The 13,590-nt window shown below is 36.4% G+C and overlaps 1 protein-coding gene across 1 annotated transcript in view; it reads right to left on the reverse strand.

The window, feature by feature from the left end:
- ATP8A (ATPase phospholipid transporting 8A1) overlaps window positions 1-13,590 on the reverse strand; it is a 1,160,338-nt gene that overhangs the window by 1,085,110 nt on the left and 61,638 nt on the right. The window contains exon 3 of the mRNA XM_090368461.1: window positions 5,198-5,297. Coding sequence (XP_090224587.1) covers window positions 5,198-5,297 — 100 coding nt within the window. The remainder of the gene's footprint in view (window positions 1-5,197; window positions 5,298-13,590) is intronic.

The following is a 13,590-nucleotide window of genomic DNA, read 5'->3' on the forward strand; positions in this document are numbered from 1 at the left end:
TAAAACAATAAAATTAAATAAATTAAAATGGCAGAGCATTTCTGGGAAAAGCAGCATCGGATCTCACCTGAAGACGCGGTCATTACTGACCGCGCCCATGGATTTTGGGAACGCAAGTGGCTTGAGAGCTTGCGAATCGGTTCATCCAGTCACAATACTATTAATAGGGACAGGGGGATCCGTTTACACCCCCTGTTTGAGGCAGTTGTCCTCAGAAGGGATGACCGTTTCTGTTTGACACGCTCCCGAGCCACTTCCATTTCCGATACGCGCATGGAGAATGTAGATCATGTGTCTGATGATCAGGTGCATGAGTGCCATGGACCGGCTACTTAAGGATGTGTCTTAGCACTAGTAGTATGCTGTTGAAGAAGGAGACGGCAGTTCTCCGAAAGCTCCAGGTTTCATTGTTTTATCGCTTTTAACCTAGTTTATTTTAATTAATTTTATTGTTTTTAACTATATTTTAAATTATATTGTAACTATAATTTAATCAGTGATTTTATTTTATTTGCATCACATTTCATTGTATATTATTTCATTGTATAGTAAATTTTTAGTTTAATTTCTTGGCTGGTGTTTATCATTAATTATTATAGTATGGAAATTCCCAGCCCCATAGGCCTGTTTGAAGAGCTAGTTGGTTGGTGGAACAGACTTCCATTCCTTGTTGTGGAAGTTGATAGCCTAAATAAATTTAAGGCTCAGCTGGACAGGTATTTCGTACGAACGGAGGGGTGAAATGGGAGTGTTTTTTTTTTGGCTGATGCTGCATAAGCTTGCTTTCTTGCATCATATGCCTCTACTAATGCTAAAAAAAAATGCTAATGCTAAATACATTTGTTTTTAAATTGGTGCGCAATGTTTTCCTTCCCTCCCATCAGACTGTGTCATATGATTGTCAGTAATCATTGTTGATTGTTGTGACTGTAGAAGTGAATCAGACTGCGGATGAATCAGTGAGTAGCGTCAGTTGTCAGTTCTAATTGTGTTTGCTAAAAATGCCGCACATTTTTACCAATGCCGAATATGCAGATATGCTATATGTTTACAGCTTCTGCGATGGCAGTGCCCCTGCTGCTGTTGAAGAATACCATCAGTGCTTTCCTACACATTGAATTCCGGATCGTACAGTGTTTTCTAAAGTTTTCGACACATTGCGTGAAAGTGGTATGCTTCCCAGTGTTCATGTTTCATCTAAACGAGGACGTCAAGAAAAAGTGCAGGAACGGGAACACATTCTGAACATGGTTCAGCATAGTCCTACAATTAGCACGCGAAGACTTTCTGCATGTCTCGGTGTTTCATGAACACACGTATGGCGAACACTACATGAAGAGAGCTTGTACCCACTTCACCCACAGTGTGTGCAAAATCTTCGCATAGGGGACAGTGCCACGTGTCTTGAATTTTGTCATTGGTTAAATGCCAATCGTGAAGTACTTCAATACTGATGAAGCCATGTTTACCTGGAATGGAATCAACAACACACGTAACACTCATCGACGGTCGCACGAGAATCCACATGGTACGGTGGAAACAAATTTCCAATTTCGTTTCTCAATCAATGTGTGGTGCGGTATGATCGATAACCTGTTGATAGGTCCCGTTATTTTAGAACATCGAATGACAGGACACAATTACCTTCAATTTTTGCAAAATACATTAGGTGAACAACTAGAGGATGTTCCTTTGGCCACACGGTGTGCTATGTACTTTCAGCATGACGTGGCCCCTTTCCCATTCTACCAGACATGTGAAGCAACATCTGGACCGAATTTTTCCTAATTGGTGGATTGGTCGTGGTGGTGCCATTAACTGGCCACCAAGATCTCCAGACCTAACCATATTAGATTTTTGTTTATGGGGTTGGATTAAGAGTGAAGTATACAGAAAAAAGGTGGATACAAGAGATGATCTGCTAGCTCGCATAATGGACGCTGTTGCCCATATACAGGAATGTGAAGATACACTTAAACAAGCAACACGCCATGTTCTCATGAGAGTAGAAAAGTGCATTGGAGTTGATGGTGGCATTTTTGAAAATTTATTATAAACTGTTCCAAATTTGTCACTTGAAAAATAAATATTCAAATGCCTGTATCTCGGAAACCATTCAGGATAGGGCACATGTTTATATGAACTTTTTACCTTAAAATGACATTCGCCTCCTGGAATATTGACCTTTCCTCCTGGGACACCCTGTATAATGTAGGATAAGTATATAATGAGTAACAATACCAAGTAAGATTATGTACTAGAAATAATTTAGAATTTAAAAAAATTTTAACTAGGTGTCTGTAGAGATGAGTTCAACCAATTGAAAGGTTTTTAATCTAAATAAAGGTGAAGATGAGGTTTTCCCAACAAAATACTTATACTAAAAGAAGAAGCAATGGCTATACAACAATACTAAATCCATTGTGGAAAATATAGACAAATAATAAAGTCAAAGAAATAACACTGCCATCAAGATATGTGGCAGTAAAAATTTCCCCTGACCACTGCATCCAAAATAAACAGTAGCTAGTGCCAATCCCTTAAATAAAAGAGGTGACAAAAAAAACTTTTTCTGAAAAAATAAAACTTATAAGAGTAGCCATATCAAACCAGTATATATAAATGCAAAAAAAAAAAAAAAAAAAAAAAAGAGACAAAGCAGTTTTAGAAGTTGACAAATAACATGGAAACCCCTAAAACAGTCAGGTACAAAATTTGAGCCAACAGATGCACCAACAATTCATGAATCTGATATATACATTATTAGAGGGGGGCGGAGTCCAAAAATACAAGTTAAAGAGCAGTATCCTAGAGCTAACTACAAAAGCTAAAATACGGTAAACAAACCAGTCCACTCCAATCTTAACAATTAAAAATCAATTTAACGCAATTAAAAAGAATCTAACGAAAATATTCAAAACGATTTTCCTTCCTGAAGCTGACAACGCTTCCTGAAGCTGACAAGGCATTGTCAGCTTCAGAAAGGAAAATCGTTTTGAATATTTTCGTTAGATTCTTTTTAATTGTGTTAAATTGATTTTTAATTGTGTTAAATTGGTTTTTAATTATTTATATTTTACTCTAATGTAAGTTGTCAATTTTTTCATTTTAATTTCTGGAGAGTATCATGCAGAAGTGTTCTACGTACTATATTGAGGTAAACTCCTCTTATTATTTTACAAATATTAATACCAACGTAGAACATATTGAGTATTACAGCTCTGGTTCATACAATCTTAACCTATGTATGGCTGAAATTCTAATTTTTCCAAATCACTTCCAAAAAAGAGGAATTAGATATTAAGAGTTTTAGAGGCAAAAGACAATTTGTCAGTCAGTTGCTTATTTATCAGAATTAACCTACTAATGCTTAGCTTAAGGAAGATATTTCTTTCAGAGAAAAGGTTTATATTAGTATTAGTAACATAATGAAGCAAGCCACTGACATTTTCTGCCTACCCAAAAAAAAAATATATATATATAATATAATAAATTATAATAAATATTATATAAAAAATATATAAACATTATGTTGTTGTTGTTTGTATGTTTATTTGGTTTTTAGGAGCATTAGCAACTACGGCCATATTGCTCTGGGGATATGCAGTGGTCATTCCCTGACCTTTCCGCATCCTCCGTATTTGGTGGTCACGGGCTCGAACCCAGGTCTAATCAAGAAGCGTGTGCTACGCACTGCTGCTCCTGCTCACCTGGCTACGGAGGCAGCCATAAATAAACATTATGTAAATTATAATAATAAAATATCACATAATAATACAATAATAAATATAATAATATAATATAATAAAAAGAAGATAAACAACCTATATGTTTCCCTCCTCACAAAGGTAACTATCTAACTAACCTTTTAATTTCCTCATGCTGTCAGCCTCAAGCAACTCTGGAGACAACTTATTCAAGTAATTAACCACACACTGGAAAAAAGAAACTTCCTACAATCTAGTCCAAGTCTCTTTCCCTGTAACTTCAATTTATGGCCTCTAGTTCTGGAATCCTTTATAACAGTGAAAATTTCGCTTTCATCCATTTTACTACTTCCTCTCAGAGCCTCACAGGCCTCATGAGGTGCCCTCTAAGGTGTCTGCTTGCCAATCTCTGTAGCCCACACATTTGAAGTCTTTCTTCTAATATGCTCTTTTTAGATCATGTAATCTCCATAAACTTGTTCCCTCCATTCCACATGCAATCTTGCAATTACCTTACACAGTAGGATTATTACCTCCCTATCTCTACAAACAAATGTTTGATAAATCATTGATAGGACACTATTGATCTTCCTTGCCATCTGTCTACATGGCTCAGAGAACTCTGACTGTATCATAACTCACATATTGTGGCATTAAAACATAGCTTCTGATGTCTGACCTTTCCCAAAGTCTATCTAAGTTGTCGTGAAGAAGGCTTCTTGGTACTGATAATTAACCACTTCTCCAATCTTCACATCACCTTAAAATTTTGAGACCAAAACCTTCTATCAATTCATCCATGTCATTTATGAAAATCAGAAACAACAGTAATCCCAAAACCAATCCTTGGAGAAACCTATTTCTAATATTAGAGACTAATCTGAAGAATAACCATTAATCACAACCCTCTGCCTCCTAATCTGCAGAGGGTTGTGATCAATAGTTATTCTGTATTGTGCATGTTGGGGACCAAGTCAAATGCTTTGCTAAATTCCAAATAAACAATGTTAGAATTAGTTCCTAGATCCAGCTCATGAGTAACTGTCTCAAAATAGCTAACTAGGTTAGTTAAACAAGATTTTTCCTTAGCAAAACAATGTTATGTAATAAATAACATTCCATTCTATCTACCAATGAAATTAGACTGACCAATCTGTAGTTAATTTCACTCTGAAAACTGCCTTTATGTGTTGGCAATACAGGTGCTGGTCAAATCCATGTATGTTAAACTGTTTAAGCATAAATATATATCCAATGAACTACTGGTCAGAACAGGCTGTAACTCAGAAACAAAGCAATTTTGTGCATATGTTTGTAAAAAAATTTCTCTTTGTTTTTAGGTCCTTGAATCAATATTCTGAAGGCATAGCCTGCATGTTCAAAAAAACACCTGTACATACAAATTTGCATTAAAAAGATAAATAATACTAAAAGCACAAAATGTTTTCTAATAAATTAGCACCATATATATATTTGAAATTAACACTTACCTGAAGGAGTGCAATAAATAAAAAGAATATATTTGAATACCGTCTAAATTGTTCGAAAAGGAACTTTGGTAGAAAGGAGAATGCATTATATTTTGCTGTGCTGAAACAAAATGTAATAACAATTAATAAAATATTTGAAAGTTAATTTGTGTGTGGAAATGTATATAAATAAATAGCTAAAGCAGATAGTCAGCAAAGAATAGTAATTAAAAGAGCATATTACTGTCATTATCATGTACAATACAGCAATGATATGTTCAGCCTATAACATACTCTTACTCTCATTTTTGTTTTTGCAGTGTTTGTGTTACACTAGATTAACTCATTATTATGCTGGAAACCTGTATCAATTGGGTCTCCTGTTTTAGAATCTCTGCACTTCTTGACCAAGATCATAACTCCTTACCATTACTTCCTATATGTAAGTGTATTCACTGTATTCAAATTCTGAACCTCCTACTGTCAGGATGGCACCATGTGTCATATATCTATAAAATGTCTGCAACTGATGGCTTAACAAATGCTAAAAATACAACTATGGCTTATGGATGTTATTAAATTATTTATTTACCATGCTCCACTATTTATTTACAATGCATGGTAAATAAACAGTGTATTTACCATGCATTAGTGTATAAACAAGCATATGTGTGCCTGTTTGTGCTCTTGGTAACCCTAATACAGCCCATATATTTGGTCCCATGAGTACCACCACTCTACCTCCTGTTACCTAAGTTTCTACACTTTCCAAATAAAAGCAATGCAAGAATTAATTCCACCTCAGGTTATCGATTTTATTAAACTATTAGTCCATGTAACTTCACAAAACTACGTTTTCCAAACCACTTTACTTTGTCTCAATAGTATCAGCAAATATTCTTGGAGCCCCCTTCTGTTCAAATGTACTGAAGTGTAAGCTATAGAGAGAGAGAGAGAGAGACAAAAATTCCAACAGGTTCGTAAGAAAGTTATGTCACAAGGTAATGTGTTAGTAATCTCCATCATTAGCAATGAACAGCTTTTTAATCGTCACATTCCCCTTAATAAAAACTTAAGGATAACAGCTTTCTTACATTTCATTGGGAAAACCATGCTGCTAAGCTGTTGAACATAAAAAATAACCTATACAATACACACTAAATAAAAGCTTAGCAAATACATCTATGTATAGATTTCTTGAAGGACAGTTCACTCAGACTGGTTTTTCATAGCCTGACTTTGAAACTGATCTCTATTTCTAAAACCCAGCCCTACATCCTTCATTGTGTAGTTCAGATGTGTCAAAGTTCTCATAGGCTGCACAGTCTGTTTACTGAGGTGGGGGATGAGAACAGAGCACAATATAGTACAGCAAACCCCCGCTATTCGCGGGGGTTACGTTCCTGAGAAATGCCGCGAATACCGAAAACGCGAATACTGAGTTATGGCTCCCATAGTAATAAAGGGGTTCCGTTCCAAAGTATGAAATATATAAGAAAAACTAGTCTAAAAATTTGTCTATGTATGTATTATATGTACCTTCATAATATGACTATGTACATAGACAGTACCTAGTGAAATGCAAGCATATGGCATCGAAATGAAAATAAGAAACAATTTAATATTAAATGTAATATTTATTAGAAATTTCAAACAAATCTTTCAAACCAGCGTCTTTGCTAACTAAAAAACCTATCCCGCCAGTGCTATCACCAGTTTCGCTAAAGTGTTGATAAGGAGTTTTGCGTTTTCACGAATGATGAGTGAATTTAACGGAATTTTATTTTGAGTTCGATCTTCTATCCACAGATTTAAAGCCTTTTCCATTTTTTATAATTTAACATCACGAGTTACAGAGCAAATTTTTGAAGCAATTAGCGCGTTTTCACGGACACTACGGCCGATTTTTTCTTCCGATTTTTTGATTGATCATACCGTTGACTCATTGATTTTATAACGTTTTGCCACTGAGGAGACACTTTCACCATTAGAAATTTGGTCTAATAACTCAATTTTATTCGCTAATGTCATCACCTTCTTTGATATTTTCACATTTCTCTTGTTATTCGTAGTTATATTTTTGTACGGGTTAGAAAGAACTTGTCCACAATAAAGTCACTTTCTTCCGTTAACACACTCGAAAAAGTCTGTTTTACACTGCAAAACGGTAGATTTATCACTTTTGTAAGCATATGAATTTATAAATTTATTCAATTTATAAATTAAAAGCAAACGACGAAACCTTCCATAACAAGCGCATAACACATATTGAACAAGGATTAGCGAGAAACATTCACGCTCGCGATTTTGTCACCCCTCTCCCCCTACCCACTGAGCGCTGTTTTGACCGGGAAAGATAATTTTAGCCATGCTCATTTTTTTTATGGCGGAAAATATCCACGGCGCTTTAAAATTCACATTTTTTAGGTTTCATTTTATATTAAATCGGCGATCGCGAATACGCGAAACCGCGAATACAGATACCGCGAATAGCGGGGGTTTACTGTATACTGAAAAAAATATATATATATTTTTTTTGCTTATTTCGCTCTTGCATAAAAATGTGCAACCCCACAATTAGCAGAATTTATGAAGGTTTGTGTAACATATGAATTTTACTTAAATTTTATATTAGAGTATCTCCTTAAAATATCAGCCTATGAATTTGACATTCCCGGTATATATAGTATCACACACACAGTGTTTTCTACCAGAATTACAAAATTTGTATCATATCAAGCCATAGGATGACAGTAATAATGCCACAGGTAAACAAAATGACATTCACAAACCACAGAGGTGTATTTCAATATTTATATTTTAGTTTATGTTATATTTAAGCTTTCTTTTTTGCACTATATTTAAAAATGCACTTCATTTACACTATATTTAAATATATATGTGCTTCTTTTGCATATTAAATTTATAAACATATGCATACAGACCATCCTAAACCGACCATTCAAAACCTGAAATTACAATCCAAACAGAAATCTGCTTTCTTTACTTAAGCTAGTGAATATCATTCAATACCAATTCAGCCCTGGAGAGATTGCGCAAGGCTCATGGGGTAGAATTTTTCTCAGCATGGTCTGTGCTTGTTAATAGGAGAGATTGCTTCCACAGGAATGGGATACACTTAAATAGAACGGGGGTGTAAGAATATATGCTAATGCTACAGAGGCAATGTTAGGTGGGTCAGAAAACAGCTGGCTTGGGGGGATTCACAGACTAACAGATTATCAGTGGCCAAAAGCAGAGGTAGAAATGATTCCTGCACTGCTTCTACTGAAATGAGCAACAGCCCAGAAAGCCAGTTGCTGGGGATTTCATGGAACAAATAAATAGATGGGCTGTGTAAGAGTAATTAAGAGTAAGAACAGGTGCATGTATATGTACATGTACACCAATGGTAGGAGTATAGTAAATAAATTTGATGAATTTGAAATGCTCGCTGGGACATCCGGGGGCAAATATTGTTGGGATATCAGAGATGTGGTGCCACTAAGATATAAGGGATGCAGAACTGGAATTTGAGGAGTACAATATGTACAGAAAGGATAGACAGGATAGGAAGGGAAGAGGGGTTTTGTTGTTAGTTAAGAAACACAAAATCTAAGGAAGTGCATCCAGTTGACATAGATGGACAGTGCAATATTGAGTCAGTCTGGTGTGACGCAAGCACTGGGAAAGCTAAAATGAGTTTTTTTTTTATTACAGGCCTTAATTGAGTAGGAGTTTGTTATAGGCCTGATGACTCTGATGAGTACAATGAACAATTAAACAGAGAAATAGAGTGGGCAAGTAAATCAGTGTGTCTTATAATGGGGGATTTTAACTTCCCAGACATAGACTGGAACTTGTGGATTGGTACTAGCAATCCACATTGGAACACTAGCAAGGCTTTTGTGGATTTATTGGATGAATGTTTTCTACAGCAGAATGTTACAGAGAAAACGAGAGGGAGTAACACTGTTCATTATCAGCAGTGATTATCTGATTATTAGCAGTGATTATTCCTGCATTAAGAATTTACAGATAAAGGAACCACTAGGTGGCAATGATCACATTGCTATGAGGAATGACTGATGAGAGATTTACTTAAACATGTAACTACCATCAGGGGTAAAGGGAAGTTTTTGCTTTTGTAAAGGCGACTACAGTGGTCTCAGAAATTTTTTAGGTTCTATACAGTGGGACCAACTGATGATGTTACCGACAGCAAATTCTAAATGGGAAGCATTCAAGGAAGTAATTTAGGCTTTTTGTTCCAACTAAGAAATACTGCTCAAGGTTTAGGCACAAATGGATGTCAGATGAACTAATGAGACTAGTGGCAGAGAAGAAAAATGCATAGGATGCACATAAATTGTCAGGCAACACAGAAGCCTATGGTAGATATATTCTAGTCTGTAATCAAGTCACAAAGGAAGTCAGTCTAGCAAAGGCAGATTATGAGAAATCTCTGCAAAAGATCCAAAGAAAAACAGCAAACTCTTCTTTACTTATGTTAACTCTAAAAGGAAGGGGATGAATCAGATTGGTCAACTTGATATCAATGGTTTGACTGTAGACGATCATTCTCAGATAGCTGACAAACTAAATGCAAAGTGTAGGAGAAATTGTTGAAGTTAAACATAAGAAAGACATGAGGTGGATAGGATCTATCCAGTTATATGAAAGGAGGTGGCAAAGGAAGTAAGCAAACCCTTAGCTATAATTATGAGAGCATCCTTGGACTCAGGGGAAGTCCAAGGATGGAAATGTCCAAATGTATCTCCAATTCACAAAGGGGCATCAAAGGGCGACAAGAGTAATTATAGACCTGTTAATTTGACTTCTGTTCCAGAGAAAATAATGGAGTCACTGGTTAAAGAAGCATTGCAGGATCATTTAGGCATGACTGCAGTAATAATCAGACACTGTTTGGGTTTGTTAACGGGCAGGCTTGTCTCACTAATTTGATTGGATACTATGATGTAGTCACAAAGGAACTGGATGCAAAAAATTATTTTCATACCATATAGTTGGATTTCAGGAAAGCTTTTGATACTGTTACACATTGAAGTCTCCTGTACAATTTGGAGTATGACATAAAGGAAAATTTGCTACAATGTATGAAAGGGTGGTTCAGTTGGAGAAGACAAAAAGTGCTAATCAATGAAACTGCTCTTCACGGATTAATGTTATTAGTCATGTGCCCCAGGAGTCTGTTTTGGGCCCATTGTTGTTTTCTGTATTTATCAAAGATACTGATGAAGGTACATCAGGCTTAATGTCAAAGTTTTCAAATGATACAAAGGTTGGCAGGGTTGTTAATGACAGTAATTGCAGTATCCTACTGCAACAGGATCTAGAAAAGTTGGGGCCGAGAAGCGGCAACTGAAGTTTAACATTGGCAAATATAAAGTGTAGAAGCATAGGTGTAGAAGTAACCAGAGAGAAATGTACCAATTATGTGGTACTACACTCAGTGTGGTAGAGAATGAAAAAGGTATTGAAAGGTGGGGGATAATCAAGCAGTCAGATATGAAGTTTTCTGAGTAGTGCACACAGGCTGCCAGAGCAGGTCATGGAGTCTTGTCAATGATATATAAGAATTCTGCAAGTAGGGAGAAGGAGGCGATTATTCCTTTGTATAAAGTAATGGTCAGGCCACACCTTGAGTACAGCGTACAGTAGGGCTTACCATAATACCGGTCAAAATCTTAATACTGGTATTCCAAAAACAAATGCTTTTCTCAAAAAATTTTAATGACAATTAGGTGCAACAAAGTAAGGAAAAATACAAGTAGAGTCAGTCCTGGTATAGCACGATAGTTGTGTTCCTAGAAACCCTCATGCAATGCAAAATCGTGCAATATAAACAACAGGACCTATGGGAAAAATAGTGTTAGGTGCCGACCACCCAAGATTGAACACGCATTTATAATCAAAACATTACCAAACACAATAAATAATCGTAATAAAATACGTATTTTATTACAACTATTACGTAATAAAATATTGCTAATGCTTTTGCTTCTATTGTAAGCAAACTTGTTTTTTTGTTTGATTTTCTACCCAAACAGATGACAGCCATTCCATCTCTTCCAATTCTTTGTGTCTTGATCTAATGGATTTTAATTACACTTTGAGTTGTTCCTGCTTTGAAAGTTGTTTTTATTTTCTCTGCATTCTTTGTAATTCTCGGCATTGCCTCATTTAGGCCTGTAGCACGTGCAATATCACATGGTCTTTCATTTCGCTCAAAGTGTTTCACAATTTCATATTTTTTCTCTATCACCAGAGGCAGACTGGCCATAAGCCTTACCGGGGAAACCACGGTGGGTTGGAGGCCGGTGTGATTTTGGCCATAAACCCTAGTATGAGGCCACTACAAATTTTCCTGGGTAAGAATTTTTGAGCCAGTCCGCCTCTGTTTATCGATATTGCTTTTTTTTTTTCTCTCTGAATCTGTAGTGTCTTCACCAGGACGCTTCCTTTTCACACCTTTTAAGTATTTTACTCATTTTTAGGGAATAAAGCACAATTACAAAACGAGGAGGCACACTTGATACACATAAACAAAGCTGCACGTGTAGCAACTGAATAAACAACACCGTAAAGGCAGAGATACACTATTAACATCTCACATTTTACCAAAGCACATTTCTGAGGGTTACTACCATAAAAACAATAAAAACAATTTCCAGTTGCGTTTCTGCTAGTGGAATCTGTTATAAACTGGTAATAAACTGAGAATCATTGAGGTACAAATAAACACATGGGTTGTGTTAGGGTAGCTAAGAAAAAGAACAAGTGCATGTATACTTGCGTGTACACCAATGCTAGGAGTTTAGTAAATAAATTTGATGAATTTGAGGTATTGCTCAAAACATCAAAGGCAGATATTGTGGGGATTTCAGAGACATGATGTCACACAGATATAAGGAATGCAGAACTGGAATTTGGGGAGTACAATGTCTACAGAAGGGATAGACAGGATAGGAAGGGAGGAGGGGTTATGCTATTAGTTAAGAAATACATAAAATCCAAGGAAGTGAAGCCAGTCGACATTGCTGGACAGTGCAGTGTCAAGTCAGTTTGCTGTAACATAAGCATTGGGAGATCAAAATTGAGAGTAGGAGTGTGCTATAGGCCTAATGACTCTGATGAGTATAATAAGAAATTGTACAGGGAAATAGAGTGGGCCAGTAAATCAGAGAGTCTTATAATGGGGGATTTTAATTTCCCAGATATTGACTGGAATTTGGGGGCTGGTCACTCACACACTAGCAAGGCTTTTGTGGATTTATTGGATGATTGTTTTCTACATCAGCATGTTCGGGAGGCAACTAGAGGGAGTAATACTCTTGATTTGATTATCAGTAGAGATTCTTCATGCATTAAGAATCTGCAGGTAAATGAACCACTAGGTGGCAGTGATCACAGTGTGCTGAAGTGGGATTTACTCAAAGAGGTAACTACCATTAGGGGTATGAGGAAGGGTTATTGCTTTCGTAAAGGCGACTACGATGGACTGAGGCAGTATTTAAATTCTATACAGTGGGACCAACTGATGATGTTACCAACAGCAAATTTAAATTGGGAAGCATTCAAAGAACTTATCTTGGAAGCTACTAGGCTTTACATATCAACTAAGAAATATTGTTCAAGGTTTAGGCCTAAGTGGATGTCAGATGAACTAATGAGACATATGGCAGAGAAGAAAAATCCATGGGATACATACAAATTAAAAACGTGACACAGAAGCCTATGACAGATACAAGTTGATCTGTAACCAAGTTACAAAGGAGGTTAGGCAGACGAAGGCAGATTACGAGACATCTTTGGCAAAGGGATGCAAAGAAAAACAGCAAAGATTTCTTTACTTATGTAAACTCTAGAAGGAAGGGGATGAATCAGATAGGTCCACTTGATATCGATGGGTCAACTGTTGATGATCCTGCTCAGGTAGCTAACAAACTAAATGAATATTTTGCATCGACATTCACACATGGGGAGTTATTCAGCGAGGGGAATGCCAGAGGTGTATTCAACTCTGGCAGTAAGCTAGAGAATCTTGTAATAACTGAGAGTAAAGTGGAGGAGAAATTGTTGAAGATAAATACGAGAAAGGCACCTGGGGTGGATGGGATCTATCCAGTTATATTAAAGGAGGCAGCAAAGGAAGTAAGCAAACCCTTAGCCATAATTATGAGAGCTTCCTTGGATTCAGGGGAAGTACCCATGGACTGGAGATGTGCAAATGTGACCCCAATTCACAAAGGAGGATCAAAGGGCGACACAAGTAATTATAGACCTGTTAGTTTAACTTCTGTTCCCAGAAAATTAATGGAGGCACTGGTTAAAGAAGCACTGCAGGATCATCTAGATAAGACTTCAGTTATAGCTCAGACACAGCATGGTTT

The sequence above is a fragment of the Mastigoproctus giganteus genome, chromosome 2 (genome assembly GCF_048544385.1).
Source record: "Mastigoproctus giganteus isolate SK-2022 chromosome 2, ASM4854438v1, whole genome shotgun sequence".
NCBI lineage: Eukaryota > Metazoa > Arthropoda > Arachnida > Uropygi > Thelyphonidae > Mastigoproctus > Mastigoproctus giganteus.